Genomic DNA, 18,469 nt, shown 5'->3' with positions numbered 1-18,469 from the left:
ACAGGGCTGGTTGAGTCACGCAAGTTGGTAAAAGACAGAAAACGTCTGCTTACAGCTTTAAAAAAGGGTCTAATTCTTTATCCGAGTTCACCAACCAGTGGCATTGGTTGGTGGATATACTATAGTAAACGGGTTTACGGTTGAAAGAAGTAGAAGCAAAAGATATTTAACAGCCTGGAAGTACAGAGGGTGTCACTTTGACCAAGATACACCCACCCTATTCTCACTGTTTAATTTGTGTAATACAAACCCCTGAGATAAAAAAATAAACAACATAGCCGACCAAAACTTTCCCTGTGATGAAAAGTACGTAGCCCGGTGTGGCACGAGATTCTGTCCCCATTATCGCGGCAACACTCAAAATACCGCTTGTCTCTGCCCACCCTTATTATTATTGGGGAATTATCATTGGCTGAAAGGTAAGGGGTTGATTCAAGAGAGGGCGCTATTTAAAAAAGTGCACAATTCATTGTATGGTGGGGAGGGGGTGGGGCAGAGTTACGGGGGAGGGAACCACGGCAAGAACCTCCTGCTACGCGTGTGTACACGAGAGATTCTGTCTTTTAAAGGCAGTGGACACTATTGGTAATTGTCAAAGACTAGCCTTCACAGTTGGTGTATCTCAACATATGCATAAAATAACTAACCTGTGAAAATTTGAGCTCATTCGGTCATCAAAGTTGCGAGATAAAAATGAAAGAAGAAAACACCCTAGTCAAACGAAGTTGTGTGCGTTTAGATGGTTGATTTCGTTGAGGTCTCGAAATCAAATTCGTGGAAAATTACTTCTATCTCGAAAACTACTCCACTTCAGAGGGAGCCGTTTCTCACAATGTTTTATGCTGCCAACCTCTTCCCATTACTCTTTACCAAGTGAGGTTTAATGCTAATAATTATTTTGAGTAATTACCAATAGTGTCTACGCCTTTAAGAAATACAAACTTAAATTCCATTTACATATTTTTTTGCCGAGTCAATCCCACAATATAAGAGTGTTTGTACCCAGTCAGTCACTACCCCTCGTGGTTCATTATTAATACCTTATATGGGCAGATTTTGGTTTCATGACCTCGATCTGTTCATCAACGATTCAAACGGCCACGACCAAAGCCTCCTTTGGCAGTGCCAATGTTATCATTCATGCTTTGTGAGAAAATTATGTCACTCGTCAGTTACGACTTTGGATTCGGTTCAGGCTAGCCGTGTTTTGACATTATTACGCGTGCTTTGTGTTGGCGTTCAGGGCTTCACACGAGAGAACGGAGCCTGAAGCCGAAGCCGTGGTTTCGAAAAGGCTCCATCACGCACCCATTGTTTAGGCCGTGTCCGAAACGGCGACTTCGGCTACAGCTACGGCTAGATCGCGCGCGTCTGCCTATTCTTCAACACTGGTAGACGCGCTGATCTAGACGTAGCTGTAGCCGAAGTCGTCGTTTCGGACACGGCCTTATAAGCTGATTTGCATAATAAAGCGTTAGCGCCCTCTATGCTTCCTTTGCCAATAAACATGAAATTAGTCTTTGTTCAGGTTTGGCAGCGGTCATGTCTGTTGATGATAGATATAGTCAACACGTAAAGCTCCATCGAGGAAGCCGCGAGCTACTCGATCAAAGGCTACAATAAAGTGGCAGTTGAAGGAACACATAACACACAGCACCAAATGTTTTTGCTATCACCAAATTTGGTGCTCACTTCAGACTGAAGTTCAGTCTGGTCACAGTACACCAGTCTCTTTTCCAGTGGATGGTGGTTCCTGCCTTCCGTGATACAATATTAAAGGTAACAACTTAGTGGAACCCCTACATATTTACTATTATTTAATAGTAGAAATAAAGCAGTACAGCTAGCCTACAGTTTATTGTTGGGCTACATGGATCATGATGTTATTGTTTTATTTGTGTATTCAATTCAATCAATCATGCTATCCTGGTGTCGTACTAATTCTACCTCCATGTGTCATATGTGTTTTCAGTAGGATAACAGGAAAATTGTTCACTATCAAAAACTAAATATTTTTTTTCAAATCATCTATCCAATTTTTTAACAATAACACTTACACTTCATGGTGTGTTGAAATTTTTAAAGTTTTGGTTTTACGTTGCGAGAGACAGTTAGCGGATCTCAGTTAGCCATTAACATTGCTTATGCATGTACGACATTGCCAAATACAATTTAAAAATTGTTGTCATTTTCACTCAAAATATTTTAATATTTTCCCCACATTTGCACACCATAGAATCCCAAATAGTAACCACCTCACGTGATCCATCTAGTGACTAAAGCAGAATGAAACTCAATCTAGCAGATAGTAATTTTGTTTTGAACTTTCGAGGTTGGATGATGTTTTTGACTCATTTGAATGATTAGTGATTAGTACCAAAAATGAATCGTTTTATAAATTTTTGAGCATAACCAACAACAGGAAACTTTTTTCTCAGCATGATTTTAAAGCCTGATGAAAATACAGACTGTGAGTAAACTGCATAGCTTCTGTCACCGGTGTAGCTTGCACAATCTCGCGGTAAACAGGAAGGATAACTTTCCGTATGGCGCCACCACTTTTTCACTCATTTTTACAAAAAGGGATATCTCATTGAGGTAAATTAGATACTATATTATTTCATATCGAATGAAAAAGTGGTGGTGCCATACGGAAACTTTTCCAACAGGAATCAAAGTTGGGGACCGAAAACATATGAGGGTCGATAACGTATGACGCTACAATACTAGTTGCGATAATAACGTATGCCCATAGCGTAACCCTCCTCCCGTCCGGCCGTCATCCACTTAGCATGTTGTTGTTTTACTGTATACAATCATGGAGGAAGAACCTCCATGATACAATTAACTTGGACAGGATTTATTTTCTGCATTTACAGACGTGGTAACTGTTGAGTCATTGCTTCATTTCTTCTGAACCAGATGTAATACCAACCATCATTATTATGACTTCCTCAGGTATGTTGAAGGATAAGGCTTCTGAATTAAATTGTTTGTGTTTGTTTTATAGGGGCCTATGTGTTTTTTGAAATGTTTTGTCTCGGGACAACGATTTTGTCCTGGCGCGGCATTTTTTGTCCGGGTGCATTTGGTATTTTGAGAATGTTTTGGAGAACCCTGTCAGTGTATAAAACACGGGGTCTCTCTCGTTGAATGAGAGGGGTTTATGCTTGTCGGAAAAACATGCTAGCGCCCTCAAGGGACACATACCTGGACTTAGGACCTATACTTTGCAAAAAAAAATCCAAAACTTGGCTAACTTGAACGGATACGTAGTTCTGACCATGCGCTAACGAGAACAATGGATTTTACCTGGTAAATCTGCCGCCACCAGGTGTCCGAAAGTCCCCTATTGAATTGTGCCACTTCTAGAATATTTTAGGATCTCCATTGACGAGGAAGTAAAATATGAAATTTTGAAAGATACAGATTGACCCGTGTGTAGCATTCTTTATTAATATGGGAATCAATGTGTGGTGAAGAGGTTTTCAACTACTGGTTTAATCCCAACGAGGCCTGGTTCTTGAAAATTTTACTCAGACGAAGTCGAGGTAAATTATCAAACCGATTCAACACACTTTGATTCCCATTCATAAATACCTTTTCAGTCAACAACATCATCACTCTTTGGTAAAAAACTAAAATAAATGCAAACATTATAATTGTTAAGTGATTTCTTTCAACACAACACCCCTCCAGCTATGAAATGGTAAATCCCTCCGCCGCCCTCGGGTAAACAACTCCTTATAAGGGAATGCTGTGCGCGTCGCGCGTATCGCGTGATGTGACACAACTGTTTCAGCTGTTGCTCTCGACCAATAGGAATGAAGAAACTGTCTTAAAAGAACAGGTGCAAGGTCGTGTGTCACGCCCATGAATTAACAAAGGTTTACCGGTCATAAACAAAGGTTTATACACACCCACGTGACGCGCTCTCCACCAATAGGAATAGCGAAACTATCTATTTATCTAGGTATTTATGAATGGCTACTAAAGTTTTTAAATGTTAATTCATTCCTTCCTACTACAGGTGCTAAGTGGGACCTACAGTGGTCCCCTACTGACCCTGATGTGTTTGTAGCCTTGAATACGGATCGTTATGATATGAACCTTTATATGGTGGAATCTGATTTACTATCATCCAGCCAGTCTCAGATACAGCTGATCAGTCAGGATAGTAATATGTATGCTAGATTACAAGCAAGTAAGACAGACTTGTATGTCAGCACTAAGAGTGATCTACAGCTAATCAGAGTGAGTAGTAACAACTCAATCGTCATTTTGAATAACAAGTAACTTTAACTAGTGAACTTGCAGGTTTGGGAGGAGTGTTATGGCTCTGAAAAGAGCTGTTGTGGTCTCAACGCTTTAAACAGTACACTCTGCTCATACCCAGGAGAAAGCAACTTCAATGGTAAACTCACAAGTTTGGCCAGCAATCTTTGTGTATGACTCAACTCTGGTGGCAAAAGCGTCAGGGTATGGTGTGTACATGGCCGAGCGGATAATAGCACCGAATTCAAGCTCTGCTGATTCTGTTCAGCAGAGTGTGGGTTTGAATCCCGGTCGTGACACTTGTGTCCCTGAGCAAGACACTTAACTGTAACTGCTTCTCTCCTTCCAGGGGTAAATGGGTACCTGTGAGCGAAACAGGTCAACTCGTACCCAAGTCAACTCGAACCCAAGTCAACTCGTACCCAAATTATTATACCCAAGTCAACTCGTACCCAAGTCAACTCGTACCCAAGTCAACTCGTACCCAGGTCAACTCGTACCCAAGTCAACTCGTACCGTATAACGTAAGTTGTATGCCGATACGGAGAATCCGTGCGACGTGATTTTATAAGCGACGGGAAATAAAATTGATGTTCTACTCACTTTTATTAAAAACAATACCTTCTCACGAATTTCATTTTAAATAATGCTAGATGTTCATCTCTCTTCTGCCTTTTTTTTCTTTTTTCTTTTTTTCGGTGTTTGGTGCTTATAAAGACATATGAGACATAAAAAGGGTTAATTTTTTTTAAGGTTCAAGTTCTTCTCTTTTTTGCTTCAAAACAAACTCATTCAATATAAAAACATACAATGTATAGTACGCAAACGTTTCGTGTTTTTCTTGTTAAAGGGTTCTCATTAGAAAATTTCATGATAAAAATTCATTCAATTCCTTCATCTGCGTATGTTCTGATTATCTTTTACATGTATCTGCAACATGAAAAAAGAAATCATTACAACAATGAATAAAAAATATATGATTTACATAACAAAAATCAAATAAACCACAATATTTATCTGTACGAGTTGAAACTCCAAAATTTTGTAAAAATTTATTTGGGTACGAGTTGACTTGGGTACGAGTTGACTCGGGTACGAGTTGACTTGGGTACGAGTTGACTTGGGTACGAGATGACTTGGGTACGAGTTGACTTGGGTACGAGTTGACTTTGACTTGGGTACGAGTTGACTTGGGTACGAGATGACCCAAATTCCCTGTGAGGGCAGATATTGTTCTTGTGATTGATTTAGCCAAGTAGGGCAGATTTGTTGCACAAGGCTCTATACTCCCTAGTCTGCTGAGATAGTTAAAGGATTGATTTAAGGCCCAGTGACCAGGGGTAATAATTTGAAGCGCTTTGGGACATCCTTTGGGGGTGAAAAAGTGTTATATAAAAACTTAAAATTATTATTATTCTATATTGGGTTAGAATCTGAAGGCCTTTTCACACAATCGACTTTTGATCCGTGTCAAAACTTATCCAGATAGGGTCCATGTTGACTCTGTAAATCAACACGGTTACAATTACAAACTGCTTCATTTTTGTGCTAGTTTCTGTGTTACACGTCTAACTTTTGATCCGTGTAATGTGCACAAGTTTCACACTGAAAGGTCTTACACGGATCAAAGTGGGACGCGTCGTAACGCAACATAGTGAATCATGATGCATCTTGGTGCGTGTAACGCATAGTGATGCTTTGCAGCGATTTTTTTACAAGGCTCATTTCCGAAAATTAACCCGGATCATGATATCTCAACCCACCTCCCGAGCAGGGTTGGTCTCAACACAATTAAAGCACTCTATCCAGATTGACACCATATTGAAAAGTTGTAGTGTGAAAAGGTCAGTCCACACTACCAGGATCATTTCTGTGTCCAACACCAAGATTTGTTTGTATTGTGAAAAGTCATGATACATGTATCCTGAAGCAAGAAACTTGTGAATCTTTCTACCTGTAGGCTCTGCATGAACCATGTAATATTACTAATCAGAACGGTAGTACTCAGTCATCTCAGTCTTGTTTTCTATTTTCATGTAAAAACTCAAAAAATAAGAAAGATTTATGATATTTGTCTTTGTTTTTGTCAGTGTTTTTGCTGGTGTCCTAAGCAGTCGTCTGATGACATAATAGCGGTTGGCTTATCAAGCGGTAAGGTCATCTTGACTGCCTTTTTGGTAGACCCTACATGTACCTCCTCTCAGATGGGCTTAGTAGGGACTGAATTCCCAGTTAAGCACAACAAGATGTGTACTAGTCTGGCCTGGAACACTGTGGAACCGAAATGGGTGAGTGGTAACCTTCATGGCACAATAAATATGTTAAATTCACATAGTGTTTCATTTGTGATCGTGAAGAATATTACAAAATATTGGCTTTAGCACATTCATGATGCAGCGTTTGTCTACTGACGTATAAATAACTTTGCAAATGAAAACAGTTTAAGAGTCTTGTTGTTGTGTTTGAGAACTAATCATTGAATGGTTTAACTTGCTGACATTACCTATTTACCTTTAAACCAAACTGATCCTGGTGGGATACAATGTTTGCTTTACTGCTTACAAATATTTTCATAGTGTAAAGCAATATTTGTGTTAATGACAGCTATTGTTGTTAAAGTTTGTTCGGTTGTTCTTCCTCTCTTATTTTAACTGTGCCAGTTTCCTTGTAATAATGTTAAAGATGACAACAAAAACACATCCAAAGAGGAGTTTTCTTTCCTGTACCAAAGACGAGATCAGAATACAGATCTTCAACCCAAATTATTCAAATTCAAATGGGGAATTGCCTGTTTAAAAGCGATTGAATTTGTTCAGCAAAATGAAATTTTCAACAATCAATTAATAAAGAGACATAATTTATTTTACTTTATAATGTTTGTTTCCCTGTTGCCCCTCCTGCAAAACATTTGTTGCATGCTGTTTTAGGGGTCCACTAGTTTTGTACAACTCCAGGGGCAAATGGCACTCTTGGCTTTGCTCCAGGTGCCATTTTTTCCCTCGGATGTACAAAACACCGTGGTGTGTGTCTGCTGTGTCACCCAAGAAACACTGCACCAGGAAACCTATTCGACCTATTATAAATATCAGTATTTCTGTTTCTCTTCAGTTAGCTGCTGGTTTTGATAGATACAGAACTGACTATTGCATGGCTGTCTATGATGTTAGTGTACAAACAAGTAAGTCAAATCAATAGGAGACTTTGGAACGCTAGGTGGCAGCAGACTTACCAGGTAAAAGTCTATTGCCTATATACATGTAGATCTGAGCATGCGCACGTTATCGACAACAATGGATTTTACTCGGTAAGTCTGCTGCCTCCAAGCGTCCCGAAAGTCTCCCGTTGCTATTATTCAGCTGTTTTGTGTATGATATTTAAATGCAAAACCAGTGTGACAAATACATGTACAAACTCTGTAGGTAGACATGACACCATGCAAGACCTGTACAATGGAACTCATATGACAGCTTTTGAAAAAAGAAAGAATGTGGTTTCATTAGTTTTTTTCAACCTGAAGGCTATACTTGCTATTTCAAAATAATGCCTGACTGTTTTTGTTTTTAAATCACTTGAAGGGTTGAAGCGTTTGATATTTCTTTTTCTATTATTTATTTTGTTGAACTGCATAATAGCTGGAACTGGCTTGACAACATCTTCAGAGAAGTCTCGTTTTGTATCGAATAGTACCCCTCAATCTGCCTTCCGGCCTGTTAGTGAGATGGGTAAGTAGCTCTACATCATGTAATGTGAACTAGGCCTGTACTCTAAAAGAGCTAATCTATATATATTGACTAGAGCACTAACTTGCTCTACGTTTAGAAGCCACCCTGTGTGCATACATGATTGATGTGTTGCGTGACTACGATACCACATGGCTGCACAAATTTTATATTCAGCATGATCGCTTAAGCGACTGCCCATTCACGTACTCTGGAGTAGGCCCCACTGTGGAGTAGGCCCCACACTGGAGTTAATTGTAGGCTCCACTCTGGAGTAGGCACCCACTCTGGAGTAGGCCCCACTGTGGAGTAGCACCCACTGTGGAGTAGGCCCCACTGTGGAGTAGGCCCCACTGTGGAGTAGGCCCCACTGTGGAGTAGCACCCACTCTGGAGTAGGCCCCACTGTGGAGTAGCACCCACTGTGGAGTAGGCCCCACTGTGGAGTAGGCCCCACTCTGGAGTAGGCCCCACTGTGGAGTAGCACCCACTCTGGAGTAGGCCCCACTGTGGAGTAGCACCCACTCTGGAGTAGGCCCCACTGTGGAGTAGCACCCACTGTGGAGTAGGCCCCACTCTGGAGTAGGCCCCACTCTGGAGTAGGCCCCACTGTGGAGTAGGCCCCACTCTGGAGTAGGCCCCACTCTGGAGTAGGCCCCACTCTGGAGTAGGCCCCACTCTGGAGTAGGCCCCACTCTGGAGTAGGCCCCACTGTGGAGTAGGCCCCACTGTGGAGTAGGCCCCACACTGGAGTTAATTGTAGGCTCCACTCTGGAGTAGGCCCCACTCTGGAGTAGGCCCCACTCTGGAGTAGGCCCCACTCTGGAGTAGGCCCCACTCTGGAGTAGGCCCCACTCTGGAGTAGGCACCCACTCTGGAGTAGCACCCACTGTGGAGTAGGCCCCACTGTGGAGTAGGCCCCACTCTGGAGTAGGCCCCACTCTGGAGTAGGCCCCACTCTGGAGTAGGCCCCACTCTGGAGTAGGCCCCACTCTGGAGTAGGCACCCACTCTGGAGTAGCACCCACTGTGGAGTAGGCCCCACTGTGGAGTAGGCCCCACTCTGGAGTAGGCCCCACTGTGGAGTAGGCCCCACTCTGGAGTAGGCCCCACTCTGGAGTAGGCACCCACTCTGGAGTAGGCTCCACTCTGGAGTAGGCTCCACTCTGGAGTAGGCCCCACTCTGGAGTAGGCCCCACTCTGGAGTAGGCCCCACTCTGGAGTAGGCACCCACTCTGGAGTAGCACCCACTCTGGAGTAGGCCCCACTCTGGAGTAGGCCCCACTCTGGAGTAGGCCCCACTCTGGAGTAGGCACCCACTCCGAAGTAGGCTCCACTCCGGAGTAGCACCCACTGTGGAGTAGGCCCCACTGTGGAGTAGGCCCCACTCTGGAGTTAATTGTAGGTCCCACTCTGGAGTAGGCCCCACTCTGGAGTAGGCCCCACTCTGGAGTAGGCACGCACTCTGGAGTAGCACCCACTCTAGAGCAGGGCCCACTCTGGAGTAGCATCCCTTCTGGATTAGGCTCCACTCTGGAGTAGGCCAGACTCTGGATTAGCACCCACTCTGGTAAAGGAACAAAACTCTGGAGTAGGTACCCTACTCTTGAGTTGAGTAGGTCCTACTCTGGAGTAGGTTTTTACATCCATCAGTGAACTCTTGATTGCTTATTATAATAATCCATGTTTTTTTTTTTTGACACAGTCCAAGCAGAAGCATTGAACTCCATGGCATGGCTACCTCATCAACCCCAATGCATTGTAGCTGGTGTGAGCAATAAGAACCTTCGTATCTTTGATATTAGAGGTTAGATCAATAGTAACGTTATCATCTTAAATTTTGTTTCCAAATGTTGAGTATCTTTAAAGGAAAATCACTGAATTGGTTTTGCTGGCAGTGTGAGCACTTTATGTAATCCACTATATACATCAACTGACAAACCTGTAGCAGTTTGAGATCGATCAGCCATCTGTGTCACGAGAGAATAGTGAAAAACGATTACAAATTTTGCATTGCATCGATGACAAAACAAAAATGACTAAAACGCTCACTGAGCGATAAACTCCAAACGCGAAATTAGATTATTTGTTTCTCATCAAATACTATCATCATCATTAGACTGTGTAAGTTTAATGTAAATCTGTGTCCTCACCATTTTTGTTTCTTACCAATTCTGTAACATTCCTTTAAGCAGAAAAAAACGAAAGTATAAGTTGCTAAAGTAGAGTGAAGTAAAAACAAGAAGAGTTTCATTCAGGACAGTTATTTAGAAGATTTAGATCTTCATTTCTTTTGAGAGAATTTAATTAATTGTTTTGCTTCTCCCAAAAAGATTTTATTATATTAGTGCGCTGAATGATAAATATTTTGTCCTTTGATTGCAGTGAAAATCAAATGAGGATTTTCAATTTGTTACAATTATTATGGTGGAGATTTTTTTTAAAGGTAACATTTCATTCACTTGTTCATGAATCAAATACACAATAATGTTGTAGATTAATACCAGTGTCATAATTTGAAGGTTTACATGTACTTTTTGATTACATTTTTGTGTGATATTGAATTTGTGTTGCAAAACCTGTGATCATGAGACATGCCTTACAAACATTAGTGCTGATGAGTTGTACTATTTTGTTTCTAGATACAACAAGTTATAAGAGTGCGACAGCAACTAAGGCAGTGTATGGATTAACAGCAGATCCAGTAGTAGAGTATCGTCTAGCATCCTATTATGAATCACAGGTTCATATCTGGGACAGGAGACACTTCGATAAACCAATATCCTTTAATATGATAGGTTTGAAAGCAAGGTATTGACCCAATTCACCTGACGTTATCGTCGGAATAATCTTGGATGTGCCACATTGGTGGGCAATGTCACTGTGTGCGTTATTCAGTGATGTGTACATAAACCAATTCACCACCAAAGCGGTGAGCTTGGCACAGTCACTGCGTGTGATGTGCGTGCAAGAGTTCTATAGCGAGATGTATTGAGGATGACTGTGTTTAGTCTACCTTAGACTGCGTGCTGCGTGCTTCATGTATTCGTTTAGACGCGCATACGGTTTGACCTACAAGATGGCGACTTTCATAGCAAAAAAGTTGTTATTCAACTTGGTCTATTGTTGTTTGTGCTGTTAGATGTGTGATTCTTTGATAATGCTTTAACATGTACATGTACCCACAACTCCTTAACTATTGATATATACGTATTAACAATTACTGAACCACGGCCTATCGTTAAGCTAGCTTGGAGTCCATCCCGCTATGGGTTACTAGCCTCATTGGCCAGAGACAGCTCCGTTGTCAAGCTATACAATGTCCAACATGTTGGTAAGTTCTCTAAAGTCTTTCTGCACATATTTTTAGGAACTACAGTATAATTATCTGCTATAAATGAAGAAATTATTGGCCTATTTGACATGATTTATTACTCAATGTTCCTGGTTATATATTGGACTAAACTAAGTTTAAAGGGCTGGAGAAAATAATCCACTCAGGACAACACTCAAGGTTTTACAGCTTATAATTGTTGCATACTGTGACAGGCTCCATGGCGTTTTGTACATCAGAGAGGGAAAATGACACTCGAAGCAAAGTCCAAATCACAGTGTGCAACAATTGTTATGTTATACCTTTGTCACATGTTTATACCTATTGTCAAAGTTCTCTTGACATCTTCAAACATTATTACAACGGTGTATGCATAGTTTATCAAGCAGGCGAATAGTTGTTCAAATAAGAATTTATTCTTCACTGTTCCCACGAATCCGCAGCCGTTTCGTACTAGGCGCTGGAAATCGACAAATGGTAGGAACGATCAAGGTGATGTACACCATGGTTAACATCACTCATGTTACCCTACGCGCTGTGCATCCATGGTACTAGCCCTGGCGGCCTTACACTTTCGCATTGTACTACAGTGACATCCTGGATATCAGGGTACATTTCTGGGGTGGAAAATTTTCAAAGCTTCATAACTCAAATCTTACCTGTCAGAAACCACTAATTTCAACAGATTCACATTCCATGGCAGCAAATATTTTTCTGCAGTGGGTTTTGATCGTCATATATTCTAAACAAATCCGTCATTATCATGAAATAATGCAGCTCCCAGCGTTAAGGAATTTCCATTTGTGTTCGTACTATAACAGTCTGCCGTGTGTACGCAAGATGCACTGCGCGTAAATATTGCGTTGCGTTTGTGTGTTAAGGCTGTGCAGCAGTCAAGATACAGTGACCAAGAATTCATGCGTCTTGCATCTTGCGCCATGCATGCGAATAAGTATGCGTACGCTCAACAGCAGACAACACTGTGAGAAAGTGAAAGGGAATTTTTTAACGTTGGAAGCTGCATTATTTCACGAGAATTACGGATTTGTGAAGAAGATATGACGACCAAAACCCACCGCAGAAAAATGTATGCCCCCATAGAATGGGAATCTGTTGTAATAATTGGCTTGTTATGAGGCTTTGAAAATTTTCCAACCCAGAAACGGGTCTTAATAGTTGGACTCTGTATCTGTGTTCAGAGAAAGAGTCCTATATAGGGCTACCATAGTACATGCGTGTTTGTTACACGTCACGTGATTGTACTCGACCAATCAAACTTCACAATTTGTTACCGGTGTATACCAATACTGTATGATATTATATACTCTACTTTTGCGATAGTTTTATGCATGTATGCTCTTAAATATTCTGGATTCTTGCGCTGTGTATTTGTAGTGTAAAACTGATCATAGAAATAATGAGCTGAGTATGGAGTGAAAACATGGCAAAGGAAACAACAAATATGGAGAGTTTGGTTACATGTACATGTACATGTCAATCAAATGGCTTGGTGGGTTTTGTTCTTTTTCATACCTATTTATGTTTTTTAAAGATTGGTCTGTGTAATTGCTAAATACATCCGATACATTGCCTTCCAAAGCCTTAACAGTTCATGTCATTAAATATTGAATGTCTATCCCCAACAGATAGTGAAGTTGAACATACTGAACGTCATCTTCAACGTAAGTAGGAATGTATAGCAGTATGAGGACCAGGGATGGATTTCACAAAGGTAGTCCTAACTTAGGACTAGTCCTAGGCAATGCTAAGAGATAGGACCAGTCCTAAGTTAGGATGAGTTACTGGTCTTAACTTAGGACTGGTCCTATCTCTTAGCGTTGCCTAGGACTAGTCCTAAGTTAGGACTACCTTTGTGAAATCCACCCCTGGGCCCAATGCCTTGGCAACTCAGAATTCTGTATTTATTGTCAACTTCTGAGCTCTAAATTTGATTTAATGCCAACAATTGTTTAGCATTTTCCAATGTTAACCAGTTTCCGAACCCTTAAGTGCATGATCAGGTGCGATCATTTGAAATGTTGATTAGGGGATTATACGACACCTGATTAGGGGCAAGGTTTTGCTTGGTTACGTATAAGAAACACCTATACACAATTCTGTATGGCACCAGGGTTTGCTTATCCTGGAGGTTACTAAACAAAAGCTTACCCCTAATCACGTGGCGTAGCAACTGTCTCGATAGTCTGAGGAATTCAAATTTAAAGGGTGCATTGTAACTAAAAAGAGAGTCATCAGATCAGACATTCAAATTTAACTTGCAAATGGCTTGCTGTGAGAGGGGTTACGGGCTGTCTATCGCCTTTCTACACGTACTAGGAATCTCCGACTTAACACTCCTATATAAATCTGTTCATCATAAAACTGCTATCGACACAGACCAGTGTCAACTCAAACCACAGGGCAAAATCATCGTTAATCTCGTTTACTCACCCTTCAACCAATAAGAACTGCAACAAATGTTTCCTTTGTGCCAAGAACTCTCATTGAATGGAACCAACAACCAGTACGTATAACAGAAGCTCCTTCAATAGACTCATTCAAAACTAGGCTAGATAAAACCCAAATGACCACTTTCATAAGAGGAACTCATCACCAACTTATGTCCACTTGCCACACCAAACCTGCAACTTATATATCCTGTGAGGTAGTATTTGACTGATACAGATAATAATGATCTGATTTGCATACGTTTGTATTGCAGCTAGTAGAGCAAGAGAGGTATCTATGTTTGCTTGGCATCCAACATGTGAGAATCGTGTTCTAACAGTCACACCTACTGGCACATTTAGAGATGTTACTATCCAGGATCGAATATCATTGGTAAGTGGTTTACTCCATTGGTGAGTTGTTTACTCCATTGGTGAGTTGTTTACTCCATTGGTGAGTTGTTTACTCCATTGGTGAGTTGTTTACTCCATTGGTGAGTTGTTTACTCCATTGGTGAGTTGTATACTCCATTGGTGAGTTGTTTACTCCATTGGTGAGTTGTTTACTCCATTGGTGAGTTGTTTACTCCATTGGTGAGTTGTTTACTCCATTGGTGAGTTGTTTGCTCCATTGGTGAGTTGTTTACTCCATTGGTGAGTTGTTTACTCCATTGGTGAGTTGTTTGCTCCATTGGTGAGTTGTATACTCCATTGGTGAGTTGTTTACTCCATTGGTGAGTTGTTTACTCCATTGGTGAGTTGTTTGCTCCATTGGTAAGTGGTTTACTCCATTGGTGAGTTGTTTACTCCATTGGTGAGTTGTTTACTCCATTGGTGAGTTGTTTACTCCATTGGTGAGTTGTTTACTCCATTGGTGAGTTGTTTACTCCATTGGTGAGTTGTTTACTCCATTGGTGAGTTGTTTACTCCATTGGTGAGTTGTTTACTCCATTGGTGAGTTGTTTACTCCATTGGTGAGTTGTTTACTCCATTGGTGAGTTGTTTACTCCATTGGTAAGTGGTTTACTCCATTGGTGAGTTGTTTACTCCATTGGTGAGTTGTTTACTCCATTGGTGAGTTGTTTACTCCATTGGTGAGTTGTTTACTCCATTGGTGAGTTGTTTACTCCATTGGTGAGTTGTTTGCTCCATTGGTGAGTTGTTTACTCCATTGGTGAGTTGTTTGCTCCATTGGTAAGTTGTTTACTCCATTGGTGAGTTGTTTACTCCATTGGTGAGTTGTATACTCCATTGGTGAGTTGTTTACTCCATTGGTGAGTTGTTTGCTCCATTGGTAAGTGGTTTACTCCATTGGTGAGTTGTTTACTCCATTGGTGAGTTGTTTACTCCATTGGTGAGTTGTTTACTCCATTGGTGAGTTGTTTACTCCATTGGTGAGTTGTTTACTCCATTGGTGAGTTGTTTACTCCATTGGTGAGTTGTTTACTCCATTGGTGAGTTGTTTACTCCATTGGTGAGTTGTTTGCTCCATTGGTGAGTTGTATACTCCATTGGTGAGTTGTTTACTCCATTGGTGAGTTGTTTACTCCATTGGTGAGTTGTTTACTCCGTTGGTGCGTTGTTTACTCCATTGGTGAGTTGTTTACTCCATTGGTGAGTTGTTTACTCCATTGGTGAGTTGTTTACTCCATTGGTGAGTTGTTTACTCCATTGGTAAGTGGTTTACTCCATTGGTGAGTTGTTTACTCCATTGGTGAGTTGTTTACTCCATTGGTGAGTTGTTTGCTCCTGGGACCAATTTCATAGAGTTGCTGAAGCAAACAAATTGCTGTGGCACAAAAATAGCTCGCATATTTTACACATGTTAATGGTCAATATATGCCATATACATGGCTTGTAACTGGTATTTAGCTGCTTTTAACTTTGCATAACAATTGAGTGGAGTCTTTTAGAGTTAGTTATGTGTCTTTTAGATTGATACATATTTTGGATGTGTTTTGTTAATGTAGACGGTATCCCCTCAATCTACATGTATGTTGGCATCAGGCAGGAATCTGTTATGTGTCTTTTAGATTGATACATGGATGTGTTTTGTTTATGTAGACGGTATCCCCTCAATCTACGTGTATGTTGGCATCAGGCAGGAATCTGTTACTAGTCACTCCAGCCAAGAGTCATCAAGTCAAAGATATCTCAGCTCAGATGAAACAAAGAGCTATAGATGGATATGGATTACAGGTATTTCCATAATAAGAAATGCCCTCTAGCCTTCAGTTTCTTAGTAGTTATATGCCCAAGCACTCTTCATGAAGGTTATTCTGATGTAAGCTTGGGCGATATCTCGATATAATCGAAAATCGCGATACCATTTCTTTAACGATTACCATATCGTCTTGATTTTTTGTTAATCGAATTATCGGCATATCGTGGTTTTGATGAAGTATCGCGATGTCTTCCCTAATTGAGACGTCTTGCAACCACAACTGGTTGTTTAAAAAAAAAATTCAAGATCCCCCAATTGAAAAAAATAACATCAAACACTTTAGCGCCCAGGCGGTCTCCCACAGACACTTTAGAAGTAACACAATGTATCAATTACCTCCCCTGTGTGGGAGCCTTGTGCGCCGCCTCGCCGCCGAACTGCAGACCACAATGGGATCATATTACACAAACCACCACCCATCCACAACCGTTTTATGAATGAGAGGTCACTCCATGTGCATTATGGATGCTTATTGGTTGAAATGGGCAGGATATACACACACATGTAAGAACAGCCATGCGTAGTAGACACTTTAAAAGACACTTTGTGTTTAACTCATAGAGCTACAACACCATGGGTAGACAGTAAACCTCACAGATCCATACTTCGATTTGTTTGAACTTTCACAGTATGGGAATTGGGCATAGTATTCTTCTTCAAATACACATCGCGATTTAATCGAATATCGCGATACTTTTTGGACGATATATCGTGGGATAATAAAAGCAATATCGCCCAAGCTTATTCTGATGGCATCTTAACATTATTGAATGCGGTAACATTACTTTGGAAAACATGCAGCAATGGTATTTTGAGAGTCTATCAGTCTTACCTATGAACAAGACACAAAAGCCTGTTCAGAGGTACGAAATATGTCATAAGCTGATAAAATTGATCCTTAAAGCATGAATTCCTGGAAATGGTTGTAGATGTAGCATACTGGAAAAACTTAAATTGATTGTTTCCAAGATTACTAACTTTGCTTATTTATTCTTTTGTTTGATGCTAAACTGGTATCCTTGATAACTTTACATTGTAGCTTTATCCCTTCCTATTCATTTATTGTGCTTCAATTCTGTCATAGTTATAATTTATACACTGTTTGTGAATTCTATTTACAGAAATTATTAATTAAGAATGGTGATCTGGTGGGAGACTCGGAAGAAGAGGTCCAACTTAAGAAGTTTTGGAGATGGCTTGATCATATTCTTTTGAAGTTGACATATTGATAGACTTTGTTGTCATTTCTGAATCTTTAGTTGTTTAATATCCCAATATAGTGGCAATGGTTCATGTACCATGGCACATTGAACTTAAGAAATATCAAGCAACATTGCAACACTTTGAATGATTGTCTATGGAGTTAGTTTACCAGCCATTGACAAAGGGAGACTTTTAGATGGTCTTTTTCACAATACTGCGCGTGCTCAGACCTACACACGTGATACTGAAGAGCTGCAAAAAAGGATTGTTAAGTCCGCTGCCGCCAGCGTCTCAGAAGATCTACGTCTGATCTGGACCATGATGTTGTTTTTGTAAAGTTTTTCTTTGAAAAAAAGAGACAGCTTAAGTTTGTGTGCTCCACCAATAACAAATAATTGTAGTAAGCCTTTTATTGTTTTTAATTCTAAGAAATTAGTCCAAAAAGGTAAATTAATGACCAGAAGCATCTCAGAAATCAGTCAAACAGGTATACTGTACATCGTTTGCTCTGAGTGACTAGTGACAATAGTATTTTGGATTCAAACCCAGAGTCTTATCCGCTTGTCATGTTGGCTTTTTTGTGATGCTCTACAATTGTCAACAGCCATTCTATGTATGTTTGAGCTAAATTGCTCTAGTAATATTTGTTTAGAGCCTTATCAGCTACTGATTGGAAGCTGATAGTGGTTGAAATCATCTACTGAAGTACTTATTACATGTAGTAGGAATATTGATTGATTTTATTGATGTATGTTTCACATGTTGAAGAAAAGCTTCCTTAACATTTAGATCACGAATCATGGCATTGCAAAAAGAAGACAGAGCTACTTCCAAAGGATGGATTAAAAGCTATGGCGTCAAATCACTCATCAAATGTGAAGATGGACTCAAAAGTGTGATTGAGTCAATAGATTGGAAAGGAGTGGACTGGTATTCTGAGTCTAATGTCTTTAGGAGTAAAGAAAGGTGAGTCGTGTGATAAAGTATTTTTATTTGTTAAAGTCAAAGATTGACTCGGCATATAGAGAGGTTGAATACGATGTCACAAGTTGCCATATGTTGAGTGACTGGTATCGGTGATGTCACTATCCTCTGCTAATGTTGTACATGTTTGTCAGTTTTGTGACTGCCCAACTAGATAGACACAGATAAATAATGTCATGCTGTTCAGCTAAATCAAGTCGTCATCGCAAACGAGACAAAGGAATGTTACTTTCTTTGTTTGGCTACCATCAATAATTCTGTATCAAAGTCAACACTGAATAGTAA

The 18,469-nt window shown here is 40.5% G+C and overlaps 1 protein-coding gene across 1 annotated transcript in view; it reads left to right on the top strand.

Annotated features, from left to right (window-relative positions):
- The first annotated feature begins 1,625 nt into the window (after positions 1–1,625).
- LOC139948750 (GATOR2 complex protein MIOS-A-like) overlaps positions 1,626–18,469 on the top strand; it is a 28,933-nt gene continuing 12,089 nt past the window's right edge. The window contains exons 1-14 of the mRNA XM_071947054.1: positions 1,626–1,779; positions 2,880–2,958; positions 4,031–4,254; positions 6,366–6,563; positions 7,384–7,453; positions 7,908–7,997; positions 9,698–9,799; positions 10,635–10,771; positions 11,203–11,326; positions 12,973–13,008; positions 14,049–14,167; positions 15,838–15,972; positions 17,119–17,200; positions 17,995–18,166. Coding sequence (XP_071803155.1) covers positions 2,946–2,958; positions 4,031–4,254; positions 6,366–6,563; positions 7,384–7,453; positions 7,908–7,997; positions 9,698–9,799; positions 10,635–10,771; positions 11,203–11,326; positions 12,973–13,008; positions 14,049–14,167; positions 15,838–15,972; positions 17,119–17,200; positions 17,995–18,166 — 1,502 coding nt within the window. The 5' untranslated portion in view covers positions 1,626–1,779; positions 2,880–2,945. The remainder of the gene's footprint in view (positions 1,780–2,879; positions 2,959–4,030; positions 4,255–6,365; positions 6,564–7,383; positions 7,454–7,907; positions 7,998–9,697; positions 9,800–10,634; positions 10,772–11,202; positions 11,327–12,972; positions 13,009–14,048; positions 14,168–15,837; positions 15,973–17,118; positions 17,201–17,994; positions 18,167–18,469) is intronic.

This window comes from Asterias amurensis, chromosome 16 (assembly GCF_032118995.1).
Source record: "Asterias amurensis chromosome 16, ASM3211899v1".
Taxonomy (NCBI): domain Eukaryota; kingdom Metazoa; phylum Echinodermata; class Asteroidea; order Forcipulatida; family Asteriidae; genus Asterias; species Asterias amurensis.
This window is presented reverse-complemented; position numbering and strand designations above follow the sequence as displayed.